Source organism: Prinia subflava, chromosome Z (assembly GCF_021018805.1).
Source record: "Prinia subflava isolate CZ2003 ecotype Zambia chromosome Z, Cam_Psub_1.2, whole genome shotgun sequence".
Taxonomy (NCBI): domain Eukaryota; kingdom Metazoa; phylum Chordata; class Aves; order Passeriformes; family Cisticolidae; genus Prinia; species Prinia subflava.
The window spans coordinates 33622187-33640621 of record NC_086283.1 but is presented as its reverse complement, the minus strand read 5'-3'; the positions used below and the strand labels follow the sequence as shown (position 1 = coordinate 33640621).

Below are 18435 nucleotides of genomic sequence, written 5' to 3'. Positions count from 1 at the left end.
TGGTTATCATGGCATCATCATTGTCCAATTCTGTTTACTGTATTAAGTGAGCACTGAAAAATGTGAAATACCTACAAAAAGAAACAATGCACAAATATTCTTGGATTCAGCAGAATGAAGATAAAATCTATTTAGAGTGGATACTGCTCTTGAAGCCCTAGTTTCCAGAATATTTTTTTACTCAATATGTAGTTATTTATGTGCCTGTAAGAATCTGAAAGAAGCATAATCTGTCTTCTACTTTAAAGTATATACATTTCCAAATGCCTTCTCTTTCCCAGAATCACCTTTCCAAGTCCTTATTTAAAGGCATAGCAAATTGTGTTTGAGTAACTAAATAATATTAATCTCTTTTTTCTGAGCCCCTGATTGAATATGTACTTTTAAAGAAATTCCTGAAAGAAAAGACATCAAAGCAGTCAAAGACATCAAAGTAGTCAAAGATGATAATCTTTACATACTCATGGATGTATGTGGATAGGCATTAAATAAACTTACACTATACATGATGACATTATTTGTTCCACGGTGGCCTCTAGCTATTAGGTGATTGTTATCTTTCCATAAATTTATCTTTCTTTCCTCTGTTGATATCTAAAATCTTCAGTGATACCAACTACATTGAATCAGTCTTATAAGCATAGATGAGAGCTTTGAAAACAGACAGCCTAGTGTGGCTCTTTAGCACCTTCCTGAAAAAAAAATGGACCTCTGGGGCTGTATTTCTCATTTTGTCAGTGAGGAGGAGCAGCCAGAGTTCACAAGGAGAAGTGACAGCTCACCATAATCCTGCCAGCTGAGCAGATCCCTTACCAGTCAACTAAGCCATAAATCAGTCAGTAAATCTGACAACAGTTTAAATGGAAATACCTCCTTGGAAAAAACTTCTTAATGGACACATCACCATTTGACAGTTAGATGGCCCATCATTCATGAAAGACAGACCATGCTGCTGATGCTAGTTTTTTGAGTTCATGTATATTTTGATGCCAGATACCTAATTTCTCGGATTTAGTTACGGCATCACACAATAAAAATACAATAGTATGTAATAAACCACCTTGAAATAATACCTAATCAATATGAAATACACTGTGCATTTACATGTACATCTCAATTTTAAAACCTGCACAATTTAAAAGAGTGGAAGCTAAAAAAATTATTTGCATCTTGATCATTGTGGATTCTCAGATAGAAAATGGATGTTTAAAAATCATAGAAGCAGTAGTTTAGTACTATTGTACTATATAGCTGTATAAAGCAGTAGGAGATTGTTGTTTTGTTTTTGTTTTGTTTTGTTATAGTTTGGATTGGTTTTTTGTTTTGTCTTGTTTTGTTTTGTTCTGGTCTGTTTTGTTTTGTTTTAATGCCTGCTTAATAAAGCATATAATTAGAGCAACAGAAATCATATGATCAGATTGCATTTATGGCAGCCTATAGACACACATGCACACACACATGTGCACAGAGACATATAATACAACAATGTATTTTGCCTTTAGATTTCCAAATAGTGCTGTGAAGCCTAGTCAGCATATTGTAAAGGCCTGGAGACAAAATCTTAAAGAATTTACTGGAATCAAAATGGGCATGAACTTTGCATGTATTAACAAGACAAATTATGTCATAATGACTCCTCCTTAGAGCACCTTTCTGTCCCTGCAGTTCCATAGCTGCCTAGTGGGGCCAACCTGCCTGCATTTTTGGCCTCATTGCTGTTTTGACATCTCCTGTCAAGGGTCCAGAATTTCACATTTAAGTTTGCCTTCCTTCCATAGACCATGCACAGCAATGTACCCAGGCTAAGCAGAAAGAATCAGACAGTGGCTGTGCAGAACACCCTCTCTACAAGTGGAGGTTGCCCTCTACAAATTAAAAAAAAAAAACAAAACACCACACCTTCCCTTACTCAGCTGTCTGACGAAGATCAGTAGAAATTAACAGATGGATTTTTTTTTTTAATAATTATCCAAAACATTGTATGTAATTAACACATCTCAATTCCACTTCAGGGTTATTTACATATCCAGTGTTGGGGGGTTTTTGGACTGCTACTGTATGTCTGTGTTTCCAAAGAACAAACTATCAATATGTATAATTTTGGCACTATTATTCTTTCCTCAGCACACAAACTCAGAGGGTTGATACATGGTGACACAAAAATGCACTTGAACTGAAAAAAGTACTACAACTGACTAGCTACATTTTAAACTTGAAATTTCTTCAGAAGAATAGTACATTAACACTGAAGAGTTTGTCCCAGCATTAAAAGATTCATTGATTATTAACACAATTATTAATTATTGATAGGACAACTATCTTACCTCAAAATCAAACTTTCTCCTCAGTAATTCTTGACCACCTAGACTGAACTAAAATTAGTTCATCCAAATTCTATCCCACTTGCACCACTGTGCTTAATTTTCAAGCATTCTTCACATTGACAGGGTGGTTCAAGCTGTCTGCTGACAGAATAAATGCTTTGGCATGAGTATAACTCTCTCACAAGGATGGTTTAGTTTTATTTATTAGGGCTTCTCACTTTGTAAAAATAATATTTATGAAATGTGGTTTTTGATGTGGATTTGGGAGTTTTCTTTAGTGAAGTATTTCAGTGTTATCTGGGAGATTTAGATGCAAAGTTATTTTACTAGAAATTTTTTAGCTAAATCTTTTATGAAAATTTAGAAATCAGAACTGTATAAAGAAACTCACACTTTGTAAAACGTGTAGCACCCTGATGCCTGTTGTTGTTTCTTAACTGCTCAAATGGTTTTTGCCACTTAGTAATATTTAAAGCATTCAGTTTGAGTGAAGACCTTAAGATAGAAGGAGTCTGTGTAACTACAATCTTGCCTTGGAGCTACAACTCCCATTTCTGTTAAGGCATTCATCCTTGTTCTAGTAGAATTATCATTTTACACATTCTGGAGAGAGAAGAACATTTGGAGGGAAAAAACAACCAAACAAACCTAGCAGAATTTAATTTTTAATTAATTTTTAGGTTTATTTTTTATTTAATTTTAGATGTTATTTTTCTTTAAATTGTTCAGTATAAATATTACCATGTCCAAATTATCTAAGCTAATACACATTCCTGCAAACCATAGTAATTCCCCCACTCATCAAATTAGACAAGATTAGGAAGGTTGCAAAAGGATATGCAACATAAAAAGGACATTACTTAAAAATGGTTGGCATGTCAATTTTTTCCATTAAATTTGCTTGGTTTTCTGTCCCTTTGGATGCCAGCTGATTGTTGGGCATGGTACACAATGAGAGCACAACCTCCCTCTCTCCCTCCTCAAACTTTTTAGCATGCTGCTTGTAACATGGTAGCAGGGCAGGAAATAAGCTCTTCATGGCTGAAGTAGAAAAGGAAGAAGGATCTCTGCATCCGTTTTTTCTTTTCTACAGAACTAATTGTCATCTGCTCTGCATTAGTGTTTCTCTGCTCTAATGTGGCAAGCACGTCTCCAGAGAAGCCAGACAGATATCTCCAGACATGCAGATATATCGAGCAGGACATGATAGTCATAGAATTGCTCCAGGTGAATCACTAACCTTCTAATGAACACATAAAAAGAGCTACAGGCTCACTGTGATCTGTACTGTATATCATTATGGAACATTATTACAGTGTACTGAAAAATTTTGAAGCTAATGTGTGGTTACAATTTGTGGTCCTTCTGCAATATTGAATCTATGAGATAATTTTTTATTAGAGTAATATTCCTTTTTTTTCAAGGCTGCTATTCACAGGACACAGAAGAATAATTTCTCTCACTTTCCACCTTTATTTTGTAGTGATATCTTTTGCACAGTGACATACAGAACAGAGAGGGTTCTGTAAATCTGAAGTGTTTCTTAGTGAGGTCTCTTGAGCCAGGTGATCTATTCACAATTTGCTGAATCATGCCTCCTTTTCTAGTAGGGAATGCTTACTGAAACATGAGCTGTCATCCAGTCAACTCAGAAGCAGTGACTTAGATAAGGAAGCAAACTTTCATTTGGGTTCATTACCTTCCCATTAGTCCTTTCCTCCTGTAAAGGGATCAGAGTTCACCTTGTGTAGTTCCACTGAAGGGAATAGAAGAGCAGGTGTGTCCACACTGGGGTTTTGCTCTTCCGTTGCCAGAGATCCCCAAGAGACTTGACTGGCACATCTGTGAGTGCAAGCCCAGCCTGAAATAATTCAGCACACAAGATGTCCCATTTGGTTTACTGCAACTGGAGAATAGAAATGCCCCATTAACTCAGAACAAATTTGTATGCAGTGAGAGACAATCTGTTACTGAAATCTTTCTTCCCAGTTTTGCAAACAGAAGTTGCAAAAGTACTGGAGAACTCATAACCTTAGTGGTGCCATTTTCAGATTTGAAAGGGAAGAGAAGGAAAATGTCTGCAAGGGAGTTCCCATAAAAACAACAGTAAGATGTGGACATAGTTGGCATACTTTTTCCTTTCAAGTTTAAAGGTACATGCTGAAGACACCATATACATATACATATACATATACATATACATATACATATACATATACATATACATATACATATACATATACATATACATATACATATACATATACATATACACATCTATCTAGATATAGATACATAAAAATACCTAACAGAGGTTAAGAAAGGAAAAGAAATGCAAGGAGCAGTATGTAGGCATCTTTTCCAGGATCCTGCTAATGACCCTTGCCACAAACTCCGTTCATTTCTTGTGAGACAATTCCCATGACTCTTCTGGAAATTACATAACTAGATAATGTGTTTAAAGGGACTTTTACTAAAATATGTAAGAAACTCAGGCAGGGAATATGTAGAAAAATTACTAGGCCTGCAGTTTTCTTCATAAACAAACCCCAAAATAATTAACCATAGATATGTTGTTGATTACAGCTTTCATACATACAGATGCTTCCCACATTGTGGGTGTGAAACTTAAGCAAGCGTGTGTATTCTTTGAAAATAACTCCAAGACTGAATGGTGATAGACTTTTCTTGCCCCTAGCAACTGGTAATAATGATAGTTCATGTACTGTGTAAGTCCTCTAGAGCTGTAACACTAATCTTACCTCCTGCCCTTCCTTTCCTGGAACACGGGAAGGAAACACTGCAGGATGGGAAGGAGCAGGTCCCATGTGAGCAGAAGATTTTGTGTGATGTTACTTCACCATGCCTTGACAGTTCAGATGAGGCAGTCCAGAGAGATGCCAGCAGAGAAGTGAGATGCCAGGACAAGTTGTGGGTTAGAGCTGGTGCAGGAAAAGTGCTATCTTGCAGAACTAGAGTCCAGCAACTGTGCCTGATTTTTCAAGTGTATCGATCCTCATGCTTTTGTTTCTACAGTCATGTTCCTTGTTTCCCCAGCTGAAGAATATGAGTATGTTTACTGACGTTATCTTCTGTTTCTTCCAACAAGTTCTTCACCTTCTTATTTAACTTATGTCTTCTTTCCAAGCGAGAATATCCAGGTTTCGGTTGGATCTATTTTAAGGTGAATTAATTAACCAGCATAATAATATATTCCTGATTTTATCTATTTAATTTGTTTTATTCTAACATAATTTTAAAGTACATTTGATAGTGTCAGTAATAAGCATTTCTTCTTCCACCATCCTTATTTTTATTGCAGGGAAATTTGCCTCCTGATTACCGGATAAGTCTGATTGATATTGGGTTGGTGATAGAGTACCTGATGGGAGGAGCGTATCGCTGCAATTACACCAGAAAGAGGTTCAGAACACTGTACCACAATTTGTTCGGGCCCAAGAGGGTAAGAAACAAGTTTTTTGTCATGCTCTTGACATGGCAGGGATTACCACAGCTTCTTACATGGATCCAGACTGGTGGGGTCCAGTGCACACATTATTCATTCTCCAGATTCATTTCCTTTATGTGCATTGTAGTAATCTCACCATAATGCATCACAAGCCAGACACTGACACAAGCCATGGTTTTATTAATTTAATGAAAAAATTATTGTGTTCTGCTGCCCTGCTGAAAACAGCACATAAAAGAGTCTACTCTGACTCTGAAACCTGTGAGTATTCACAGTTGTTAAAGGATAAATCTTTTGACCTGTACCAGTAATACTATAATTCTAACTGCTGAGTTAGATTTGAAAACTTCTACATCGTTAGATGCATTTCCTGTCTCATGGCTCATCTTCTGATTGTGAGCTGAGGGTTCAGGGCAAAGAAACCCATAATTCAAAACAGTTTTTTTTGATGTGGCTTCAGCAGTCATTGGGTTCATGGCAACACTGTTAAGTATTTTTGTTGTTTCCACATTTGTTAAGTTATGCCACTGTGAATACCAAGTCAGGTCTTTCTAAAACACAAAAGCTGTTTATTGTCATCTATATTGCCATTGACTCAATCCAGCATAAACGTCTGTTCTGCTACTCTCAGTACGATTTGTAGCTCCTTCTTTGTCTAATTTTGCCTCACATTTCAGATTTTAGAAATACACAGCACTGAAAGTATTAATAAGTGGCTATCAGTAGCAACAGCTCTGTGAAATGCTTGCAGACAACTACCTAAAATGGGTTTGTTTCCTTATGCTTTTCCTTATGATTCTTCACATTTGAAAGGAGAGATAGTGATTGTAGCTGGTGGGAGACACTCCCTTAAGAAAAGCATTTGAGCAGTTATTTTACTGATAGTGAACCAACACACAGAGTGGCTCCACAGCAATCAGTGGAAGTGTTCCAGGGCAGTGGCCAAAACATTGAGGTACTCCAGAGAAATCCAGTATTGCCCTATCAATGGTCCCTATCACTTTCTTGCTAGGACAACCCTAACCAGTTGTCATTTGTACCTGAATCCAAATATATCTCTTCTTTTGTGGTTTTGGTGAAATAGTGTCAAACTCAAGTTTGAAATAACTACATATATGTAATTATTTGATTGGTGTATATATGTATATATATACTATTACATTACACTACATTACATATATATTATTGATATTTCCTATATTCTGTGTCTCTCTACATGTACATATGCATATATGTATATGCAAATAGCCATAGTTTTTCATCACTATTCTGTGAGAAATAACATTTTTCTAACTTTTTTTATGTACAGCCAAAAGCCCTGAAGCTGTTGGGAATGGAGGTAGGCAAATCTTTATGTCTTTTACTTCTTTGACAAGAAGGAAAAATCTGTGACAAATGTTAATGTCTTTTCTTTCTTTGACAAATATAAACTATATCCAGATAATGTTTAAATTCACTGTAATGAAAGCATGAATAGTATTTTTCATCCAGAAAATTTGTTTACACGGGGGGCAGATTAAGAAACATTCCTAATAAAAGTCCAGGAGACAGCTATGGAAAAACAGGACTCTGTCCTAACAATGGGATTTTTGGGTTTGTTTGTTTGTTTGTTTAATAAGAATTAAACAAAATGTTCCAGTCTGGCAGGGCAAGCAGAATTTCAGTCAGATACCATCTAACTTAAAAACATGTTCAGAGAAATGAAACATGTACAGAGAATGATGCAGGAAATCTTTACACAGGCCAAAGTCATCTCAGCACTTGGCACTTTTGGCTACCCTGATGCTTCAAGTGGATAGTAGTATTTTGATATTTGTTTATTTTATACAGTCACTTTCATTTTTCCATCCATAGACACAGGACAGAAAGGTCAGCTCATTTGATAAAAGTAAAAGGCTAAAATGGGAAAGAAACTAAAGGTAACAGAAACAACAAAGGGATGGAGAAGGAAGGAATAAACATGCAGAATAGATGTAAAGAAGGGAGATTGCTACCTTTGTAAGGAGATAAAGGGAGAAAACACAAGAGTAAGCATAAAAGGAGTCTTCAGCAGACCAGAAAATTCCTTGGATATGTACTTTCTGGAGGTGGAAAAAGGCAGATGCATTACAGAGATGTTACATTTGCAGTGAGCTCTTAGCTTTATTTTAATGGTGGCTTTTCCAAACTGGTTCTGGATATTGTGTGATTGTACTCTCTGTTATTAGGGAGAAAGAGCAATTCAGAGTGACAGTCCAAGGCTCTGTTTCCCTATTTACTGTCTTAATTACAGTGCATGCACCAATGCCTTTTATTATTGTTTACCTATGTTAAATATTTTGTCCAAGAAATGATGAATGGGCTAGCCTGCAGAAAATGTGTTTGACATCTTAGGTGTTGATTTCAATGAATTGTGTGAATTGATTCAGTTGCTTCACTGATGAAAAAACTTTCTCTTCAATTCCCATAGGATGATGTCCCTTTGCGTCGAGGGAGAAAACCAACAAAGAAAAAAGAAGAAGAAGTTGATATTGATATGGATGACCCTGAGATCAATCACTTTCCCTTCCCATTCCACGAACTGATGGTGTGGGCTGTGCTGATGAAACGTCAGAAGATGGCTCTCTTCTTTTGGCAGCATGGGGAAGAGGCTATGGCTAAAGCACTGGTGGCCTGCAAACTCTGCAAAGCCATGGCCCACGAAGCATCAGAAAATGACATGGTAGATGACATATCCCAAGAGCTGAATCACAATTCCAGGTGAATTTCCTTTCAGTACACTTTCCTGAGAGGGAAAAAAAAAAAAAAAGGAAAAAAAAATTTAGGAAAGAGAGATTTCTAAACAATCTGTCTGCCAGAGCAGCAAAGTTGTTAGCACTATAACTTCTGAAATGAGAAGATGTCAAGAAGACAGTGAAATATCTATATTGCTTATGTGTTCTCCCTGAGGCCCCAAGACTCAGACTGCAACATTTCTCTGTGCTTTGTCAGGATACTCAGTACATACCCATCAGAACAGTTATTGAAATCTTTGTGAGCATAGTATTCAGGTAGAAGTGTTAATTAACCAAGAGGTCATGCTTAGATGAGCAAGGCAAGATACTAGATTCTGTACGAATCTTTCCTGATGTTAAAATTTTAGAAATTTAGGATTTTAGAAGTGATACTGGACAACTGGTCTTCCAGGAGGTTTGACCATGAAGCCACAGGCAAACAGTAGAGAAGCAATCCCTTAAGCTGCAGGTAACTAGAGGATTTCAGTTAGAAAATGTCAGGGAGGTGGGCAGGCAGGTGGGAGCAGACAGCTGGTAGGTGTGGGTGGTCATCACTGCTAAGCTGGGGCACTTATTGATATGCCTAACATTAGCCACTCACACTTGCAGAGTCAACATCACGATTTGCATGATGCAAGGTGATGTGCCCCTTGCAGAGGCTGGCAGTCGCAGAGAGGTGTTTTGAGCACAAGACCATGTGTGCTGAACGGATGTCCCTCTGTTGCAGGGACTTTGGCCAGCTGGCGGTCGAGCTGTTGGACCAGTCGTACAAGCAGGACGAGCAACTGGCAATGAAACTGCTGACCTATGAGCTGAAGAACTGGAGCAATGCCACATGCCTGCAGCTTGCAGTGGCAGCCAAGCACAGGGACTTCATTGCTCACACTTGTAGCCAGATGCTGCTCACTGACATGTGGATGGGCCGTCTCCGCATGAGAAAAAACTCTGGCCTAAAGGTCATTCTTGTTTTAAAATAAAATTAACATTCAGAGGATTCTAATAGATGGTGACAGGGTTCACAACAAATCAGTAATAACTGTCTAAAGTAACCATATTTCAGATGTTTATTTGCAGTGACATTAGGCAGGGTATATTCTTCCTGTGTTCAGCTTTCCAGCTGGGGCTTATCATAAGCCAGAATTCAAAGCACACAGCTTAGATTTTTTTCATTCCCTTTCTTAAAATCCCCTCTGGCATCATTTATCAGAATAAGATTGAGGTAGGAGGTTAGTGTGTCACCCTATCTGTATACCTCAGGAGTTAGTCAAGGGTTTTAAAGATAAATAAAGGAAAAGGAAATGTAAGTGATGTAACTATTTTGAAAGGTGCTGATCTGACAACCTTCCTCAGAACAGGCAAAGTAGGCAGCACTAATTTCCTTGCAAATCTTCCTGATGGTGTCTGAGGGGACTCTTTTAGAGGGTCTGAAGCACAATTCAGTTTTCAAAGCTGTTAAAGCTTTACTTTTACAGCTGACAAAACTGCTAACAATGCACACTGAATTCTGAGATGAATTTGAATTCATGGCATGTTTCACCAAAGCAGTCACCAATTAGACCATACCCAGGATGCCTCTTCATCCCATATCACTGAGAAATATTTCAGTGAAGGGATTCTCTCTTCTGCACTAATTGTCTGTGTGAAAATTGGTAATTACTCAGCTGTGTTGCCATGTGAAAAGATGTTCAGTAATGGCAAGAATGCTTAGGAGTACATGCATTGCTTCCAGACTGGCTCTTCATCCAGTGACAGTGATGAATGAGAACAAGTGGCTGATTGCATTCCTATGCAGGACCTGTGCATACATGTTCTGCTACAGATAGAAAACATTCTCACATTTGGAGACGTTCCTACCTCCTATTTCCTGAGCTCACAGGCCTATTATCCTTCAGATGGACAGCTGCTTTGTTCACTGTTTGGCTTTGCAGATATTCAACCAAAGTACATGGAGGGCAGTGCAGCAACTGATTTCCTACTACATGCATTCCACTTTTCAGCACACATTTCTTAAGCCCTAAAATATTTCAGACCTTTATTTCATAATGCATAACTGAAGGTAACAGGCTGTGTTTCCTTTCAGCTTCTTCTAACACCAGGACCTGGACCTTCTTCTAACACCTTCACAAGGATCCTTTACTCAGTTTCTAGTCTGTATTTTATTTCATTGAAGCACATTAGCAGAACTTGTTTAAAGCTAAAGCAGGCTACAAGCTACATGAAGCATCATGACAAAGAAATGAGTTTGCAAGCATGAGTGATGGTTTATTTCCCAGAACAGCTTTTTCCCTTTGAAAATGACAAATGGTAGGAAGATTAAAAATAATTCTTTAGACTCTTGCTGAGGATGTATGGCACCAATGGAAGGGTTAGGGGCAGCTGTTAATCCTACCTGCTCTTAAAAATAGTCTTTCTGTGAAGCCAGGTCTGCCTGTAACCCTTTCTCCTGCATCTATCATTTCATGGGTGCAGGAGCAGTGCAGGAAGATTTTTCAAGACTGGATACAGTATTTCCTTACACTAACTGCTCCTCGTTGTGTACTTTGGTTTCAACAGCGTACAAGCTGTCTGCTGATGTGATGTGCACAAGCACCCTCCCTAACCTGCCAAGAGGTTAACTGTCTGGTTTCACCCTCATTCAGGGAGAGATTTATAAGAAAATCATTCTCCATCAAACTGCAGCATAACCAGACAAAGTTATTGTGCTTGTGAATACAAAGTTATTGTGCTTTGTATTACTTTGGTATCTATTCAGTTGTACTAATGTTTGAACCCAAGCATTTTTCGTTACTTATATATCCCAACAAAGTAACTTCAGTGGTTTCTACACTCCTGCATCTAAGAGGGAAGGCAGAAAAGAAAGAACTGGCATTAACATGAACATTACACAGCTGCCTGGTTGCTGAAACAAAATCTAAGTGGGCTGCATATCTGTGCTCATCAGCATTTGCTTTGCTGGCTTTGCCTTATCTCCTCAGATCCACACGTAGTTACACTTCTTTGACTACCAGTGTGCATTAAGCATGGACACAAAGAGCTATTGACTTTCTCTGTAGAAATAAATACTCTCTGTGTGTCATTTATGCTGATATTTTGTATTATGTAAAATGCAGACATTTGCAGGCCTGTACACCCACGTGGTCCCACCTACTCTTGACCTTACCTAACATTTTGTAAATATATTCTAGTATGTAGCACTACACGTTGGTGATGCGCAAGCAGATAAAACTTACGAGAGCATTCACAGCAACACTAGTAGAAGTTACATGCTTTAATTCAGTATTCTGGTAACATTATCCCCAATGACAAATACTTTATTGTCATAGAAACTCACATGCACATGTGTCTTTCTTTTCCTAAATCTCCTGAGGGAGTTGTTCCATTTGATGCTAAGTAACCATTATGACCATAATCTGTTTCCTGTGATGATTATTGTTGTCATTATTATTGCTTTAGGTAATTCTAGGGATTCTACTTCCTCCTTCAATCCTCAGCTTGGAGTTCAAGAACAAAGATGATATGCCCTACATGACCCAGGCCAACGAGATCCATCTTCAAGAAAAAGATCCAGAGGAACCAGAGAAGCCAGTGAAAGAAAAAGAAGAGGAAGACATGGAACTCACTGTAAGTGCTCACAATAAATCATCAGCCTCAGTGCTGTCAATTTGTTATTCCTCCCTCTGTAGGCATTGCAGACCATCTGATGGCTAGATATAGCACATGATAGGATACCATTCTTCACACTCCCCTCTCCTCCATGGGACTCAAGCCACACAAGTTGCCATCACTTTGTCTCCATGCTACAGCAGTGCATAGTGAAGCTGTGCTCTAACACCCTCATATTTTGACACAATTTGATGCTACATTGTCTGAACCAAGCAACTTAGATCTTAGAAGCACTCGGTCATGAAAGATGACCTCTCTGGTGGAAAAGGGCTCATCTTTGGTTGGAAATGCCCAAAGATTAATGGAAGCCAGAGATTTTTTTTTTCTTTTAGTTGCCTTCACTTAAAGAGTCAACTAGAAGCTTACTAGAGAGTAAGCAAGTATGCAAACAAGCCAGAAAAATTACAAAACTTAGTCTAAAATTCTTTTGTATTTGTGGTCATTGCCTTTCACACAAACACACAACCAGTTTTTAATCCACTGAAGACATTAGCAATCAGCTAGACAGCTCCACTTCTACAACTCAGCAGGGGAGGGACTTGTCAGTATTAGTAACATAGCCTTTGAGGAATAATTTGCACCACAAAGAATCAGATAGCTAAAGCTCTGAAAACTATGCAAGTCATCTGCCCCCTGTCTCTTGTTCTCACACTTTTTAGTTTGGACAGTTATCATATAGGCTATTACATTAGCCCTTAGTCTAGTTTGGTTTGCATTTGATTGCATTTGATTCACGTGGTGTCTTTGAAAGGTTTAAAACTCAGCTCCATTTGGTCAGGATAGAGGCATTGGTGTAAAAGGGATTTGCCTGGTTAAGTTAAAAAACAAAAGCAAAAACAAAAACAAAAAAACCCAGACTGTTTCCCACAGGCAAACAGCAGGAGCTGCCCACAGGACCCCGACTGCAGGCAGGCAGAAGGACCTGCCTACAGGAGCCAATATGCAGGCAAGCCGAAGGAGCAGCCCACAAGACCAACCTACAGGACCCGTTTGCAGGCAAGAACCTGGCTGTTGGGAAGGACCAGAAGCCAGAATAGCAGCAATAGAGCATTCTCTGCTCATTGGCTATTGATTGCAATTTCCTAACCCTTGGCTTCTGATCCCCTTGTGAAGTGCCTGTTCAAATCAAAGCACTTTGCAAGCTGCCTTTTACCTGGCAATGGGGAGAAAATTGGGGAAGATGTGTTTTCCATTTCACTGTAGTTATCCCAGCTCCTGGTTTCTTGTCTACAATACTGTTTCCTTTTTCCCTTCTGACTCCTGCTGTGAGTGATGTGTGCAGTGGATCTGCTATTCCAGATGAACCTTAGCTGTTTCTCCTCTTCTCCCTTCCAAGTGCTGACAGTCCTATTGCTCTGTTCTGTCAATGACTCTTCCCTTAATTCCTTCAAATTCAGTGTATCACTCTAGTGAAGCTTCAGGCACTTGAAACCTTTTCTATAAAATAATTCTTCCTGTGGAGTCTATTAAGTTTAGAAACAATATCTTTGGTACAGCACAGCTCACTCTGCAGAATACTCTACAGTATTTCTGCATATAGTTGATACTGTACTGTAGAACTTCTAACACAGCTGTTTCACTCAGGTGCCCCTCAGTGGTGAGGAGAGACTAACTGGTAGCAGAGAGATCTTTTCATGTCTATGGTTAGATGCCACAGGCAGTTACATTTTGTCACCTGGCATATTTTAAATACAAGAAAATACTTCAGACTGAAGTTTCATGTTGTTGCAGCCTTAGTCAAATAGTCCAGCATAAAGGTCAGGTTTCTTTTACACTGATCAGACGATGCCTGAAAGATGTTTTGGGAATTGCCTTTGTGAAGTTTCCCCTTAGCCATGGTATCCTTGAATACATTAAGGATACCTTATAAATACTTCAATAAGATTAATAATTTATTTTGCTGGGATATCATAAATGTTTAATCCATTGCTGAACTTAGAATCGATAGATCAGTCACTCATCTAACCTGAGTTTTGTTCAGTGTAAAGATTAACAAAAAAAGTGATGTAAAACCATCATTTTTATCTTAAAGTTCTTTTCTGGCAAATAATATATAATTGAAATAATCTTCCTGATTCTTCTTCTAATCATTCCAAATGAATACTTCTCAAGTCTCTGTATTCATTATGTTACACCCATATTCTCACAACTACAATGAAGACAAAGGGGTCTCATCTAGGCAAGGTCTGTTCATTGATTTCCTGTGTGTCTTGCACTGCTAAGCCCAGGTGACTAAAGACAAACCAAGGAGTCAGTTTCTTCTTCTGTACTGCAATTATACAGAGTTCATGAGGTACGGGGCCACTGTGATCTTTTCCCTATTTTACACCTCGTTTGCACAGAAAAATGGGATCAGCAGACTACAGCAACAGTGAAGTTAAGTCTCCACAAATACATACTTCCATCTGTGTGCAAGTATGTATTTGCTTTATGCTCCTCTTAAAGGGAGGAGTAACTGAACATATGGATATACTATGAAGATGTGTTTATTCACTGTAAACTACTTGTTATTCACACCTGCTTTTAACTTTATAACAGATACATTAGAGTGATAGGCCCACATTTCTTTAACACCTAGATGCTAAGAAACATGCTTGTAACAGCTACTCACAAAAACACATTTGAATACTGCTCTCATCAGTGCCCCTCAGCACCAAGAAATTTACCACAATTTATATATGGAGCAGACAGTCATTAATCCTGAGTTTTAAACACAGAGGAGTAGAAGGACATTAAAGTCTGAAGGCTGGGATATTTTCTATTTGTACAATATCCTAATCGAGGCCTTAATTGCTGAAATTCAGGTCAGTCAGAAACCCCAGAAGTCTACCTTCCTCCCAGAAAAACCCTTATTCTGGAAGCCATAACTAGGGGCATCCTTAACCCTATTCAGTGCCTTATTGTTTGGATAATAGAGCTCCCCAGTAAATGGTTTTATTTCAGAACACAGAATAACTCATCTAAGTCATTTAAAAGGTGTTTCTGTTGTTATTTTATTCATTTTGCTCTGATTTTCCACAATGAATAGGAGGTTTGGACTTCCAAGAACATCACTGAGTTAGTCTGAGAACTTTCCAGCAGCAGCAAAGCTAGTTCTGTTGGTCTCTGGGATCACATAAATTCATATATGTGCTTAGCCTTTTCTCAATGGCAAGAAATAATCACATATTAATCATATCACTAAAAATACAGTTCTTAACACAGTAAAGTCTGAAGATACATGTCCTATTGTCCATTGGCCCAACTCACCCTTTCAGTGGAAGATGACTCTCACAGCATCTCATGTGGCAGCAACAAGGCATCCCTTCAGCCCTTCTGGAAAACAACTGGGAGACACTGCTGGTGGTCTCTATGCAGAAGTGCTGAGCCTTTCCATTAGGAGAGGTTCGTTCTTCCTCCAAGGAGTTTGGAAATCCTCCACACCACCACCACCACACATGCTCTGGCATGGTCTGTGTTCTTTGCCATGCTCAGAAGACAGAATGACTGAGCTCCTGGAACACTTTAGTCCTGTTCTTCTGTGCTCATTGTAACCATCAAGCACATGCAAAATCTAATTTTACATCTGTAAATCAAAGACATTAAAACATTTTTCTACCAGTGTTTCATGGCAGAGAACAGTAATCCTGGAATTACCATGGGGGGCAGCACTTTCACACACAGTGTAGGATCCAGCAGGGTGTCTCTACATAGCTATGTGTCATTTCCACACCAGTTCTCTGTGAACTTGGATAAGTGTCTATATGGCATGTAGATTTCACTGAGGATGAAACTGGAAGAGCCTGTATTCATTCCAGAAAGACTGAAATTCCTATTATTTAATTATAAAACATATAAGCATAGTGTAGGATTGTTAACATATATTAATGCAAAAATGTACAACCCAAAACTCCTCCCTGATAGTTCATTATCAACAAACAGTCCTCAGTTGGCCCAACAACAGCAATAACAAAAAAGCAAAAAACAAAAAACAAGACAAAACCAAACCAAACCAAACAAAACAAAACAAAACAAAAACCACCACCCAACCAGATTAATAAAATCTCCCTCTAAAAACTATGCAGACATCAATCCCTTCCGGCTAAAATGATGCAGCTGTACTGTACTTCACAATGAAGTTGAGCTGCTGTCGAGCTTACCTTGCATGACTCATGGTGAATCATGGACAAAATCATGTATTAGAGAAAGAGATGCCGCCCACACAGAGCAGTGTGTTGAGTTGTTCCCACCCTACTGCATCCCACTCCAAGGAAAACATTTGCTCACATTTGGCACTGCAATTATTCTGTTAACACAGTTACTTAAGTTATTTCTGAATGTTTCTAATGGGGAAGCTTTTCAGTTTGTTAGTACTGAGGTATAATTAAGAGTCAGGAACATCAGGTCAAACCTAATCCCTAGCCATCGCAGAGAAATTCCCCATCTGTAGTGTGGGGGAGGGGAGAAGGTAGTATTATATGATAGAATTAATTAAAAAATATTTATAAGGAGATAAAATTATGGCATTGTTATCAAGAAGAAAGCAGTAGCTAACAGGAAATCAGAATTCATAAGCATAATTATTCATATTCATATTCAAATTCATATTTCCAGATATTGAAAGAGCATTATGATAAAAACATTCTAAAGTCAGATTTCATTGAGAATTAAGTCTGTCCCAGAATTTGTAAATTTTTAAAATTGTGAAGGATTTGAACTCTGTAAAATAATCCCTTTCACTAAAACATAGCATTGCTCATTTGTTAAAGCAGGCAGCATTCATTTTCAGTCTGCTGCAAAATTCCTGAGCACCAGAGGACAGCAGAGACAAAGCCTTGGGAAAAGCTATAGAAAACACTGTAGCTTCAGATGGCAGTTTTCCCAGAAAAGCATCAGTAAGTAGAGAGAAGCAAACAAATTAGCACCTTCTCGGGCTATACTGTTCCCAAAGCATTCAGAAAGCATTCAGATCATATTCAATTTTTTTTCCAAAAAAAATCCCAATCAAAGATATGGATCAAAGGATCTCTTTGATTTTGTGGAGTTCAGGTAATGATATCTTTTGTAGAGGTTGGGTAATTTCTGCTACTGTTGTTATATTCAGTAAGTCTCATAACCATAAAAACCCTTCTCCTCTGCTTAACAGCCACTTTGTCTTCTTTTTATATAAAAATCTTGATGGGCTTCTGAGGTGTTTTATGTGCTCTGTGAGACCCAACAGGAGGTACATTTACATTTTTAATAGATAATGTTTTATCTATATTTATGGAAATTAAATTAAAAATCTTCAGCCATTAAAGCTAAAGGAAATAAGTTAAGTTGGTCAAATCAGGCTTTAGTTTATGAGATAGTCCCAGGTTAGTTTCAGTCCAGTACACTTCTGTCCTGAGTCTTTGTTGTATTTTATTGAAAATGTGCACAGCAGCATTTGTGTGTTTTGAGATTCAAGAATATAAGGGTCCTCAAGTAACGTAACAATACTACAGGAAAAACTAACTGCATAAATGAAATTAAAGAGAAGAAGCCATATGGGACCAAGCACAATCCTCATAATGTTACAAATATCTAAACTGACTGAAAAAAAAATTATCATTACTAAATTATTATTATTTTTCCTGTGAAATTACTATTTCACAGGAAAAAGACCTATGAGTAACTCCACATGAGGCTGGAAAAAAGGAAGAAAAGGTTAGATTGTGATTCTTACTTTAAAATATGTGAGAAGTGCATCACCAGTTCCCGCAGGGCTCTAGAACATGATCAGATAGCTCACTTGAAACTAATCAGTTAAGTATGTGCCGTAGGTCCTGTTGAATCGGAGAGCATAGATACAGAGACAAGAAGGATCTTGTTATAGAAAGACCATATGTCTGGCATCTAATTGTTCCCTTTGTTTTCCACCATTTAAGTTGCAGATGAGGACAACCCTATCTTCATGGTTGGTGAAAGTTTGCTTCAGTAAACATAAAAGCACAAGGGTGCCTTTATGTACTTGTAGGAAACATTATAGAAGCATTGAAACAAATGCATCATCATGCAGTCCCTGCATACTTAGATTTGTCTCAATTCCTGCAAATATTTCATGTGCAGGGTGCTGCATTCCAGAGATGCGTCCACAAACTAAATAGTAAGAACTTGCAAGGGGTACAGTGAGCTAAAATCTAGTCTTAGTTTACTGTTCACTAAATAATTGTTTCAGAATGAACATTTAATAGGTCACATTACACTTCAAATACAAAGGAATTCC

The 18435-nt window shown here is 38.1% G+C and overlaps 1 protein-coding gene across 4 annotated transcripts in view; it reads left to right on the top strand.

Annotated features, from left to right (window-relative positions):
• TRPM3 (transient receptor potential cation channel subfamily M member 3) overlaps nt 1-18435 on the top strand; it is a 405277-nt gene that overhangs the window by 345615 nt on the left and 41227 nt on the right. For 3 of the 4 annotated variants that reach the window (XM_063423113.1, XM_063423111.1, XM_063423114.1), the window contains 6 exons: nt 5647-5787; nt 7103-7132; nt 8243-8532; nt 9274-9502; nt 12000-12167; nt 13080-13205. In XM_063423113.1, the coding sequence (XP_063279183.1) occupies nt 5647-5787; nt 7103-7132; nt 8243-8532; nt 9274-9502; nt 12000-12167; nt 13080-13205 (984 nt within the window). The remainder of the gene's footprint in view (nt 1-5646; nt 5788-7102; nt 7133-8242; nt 8533-9273; nt 9503-11999; nt 12168-13079; nt 13206-18435) is intronic. The other variant, XM_063423115.1, reaches the window with a different exon arrangement.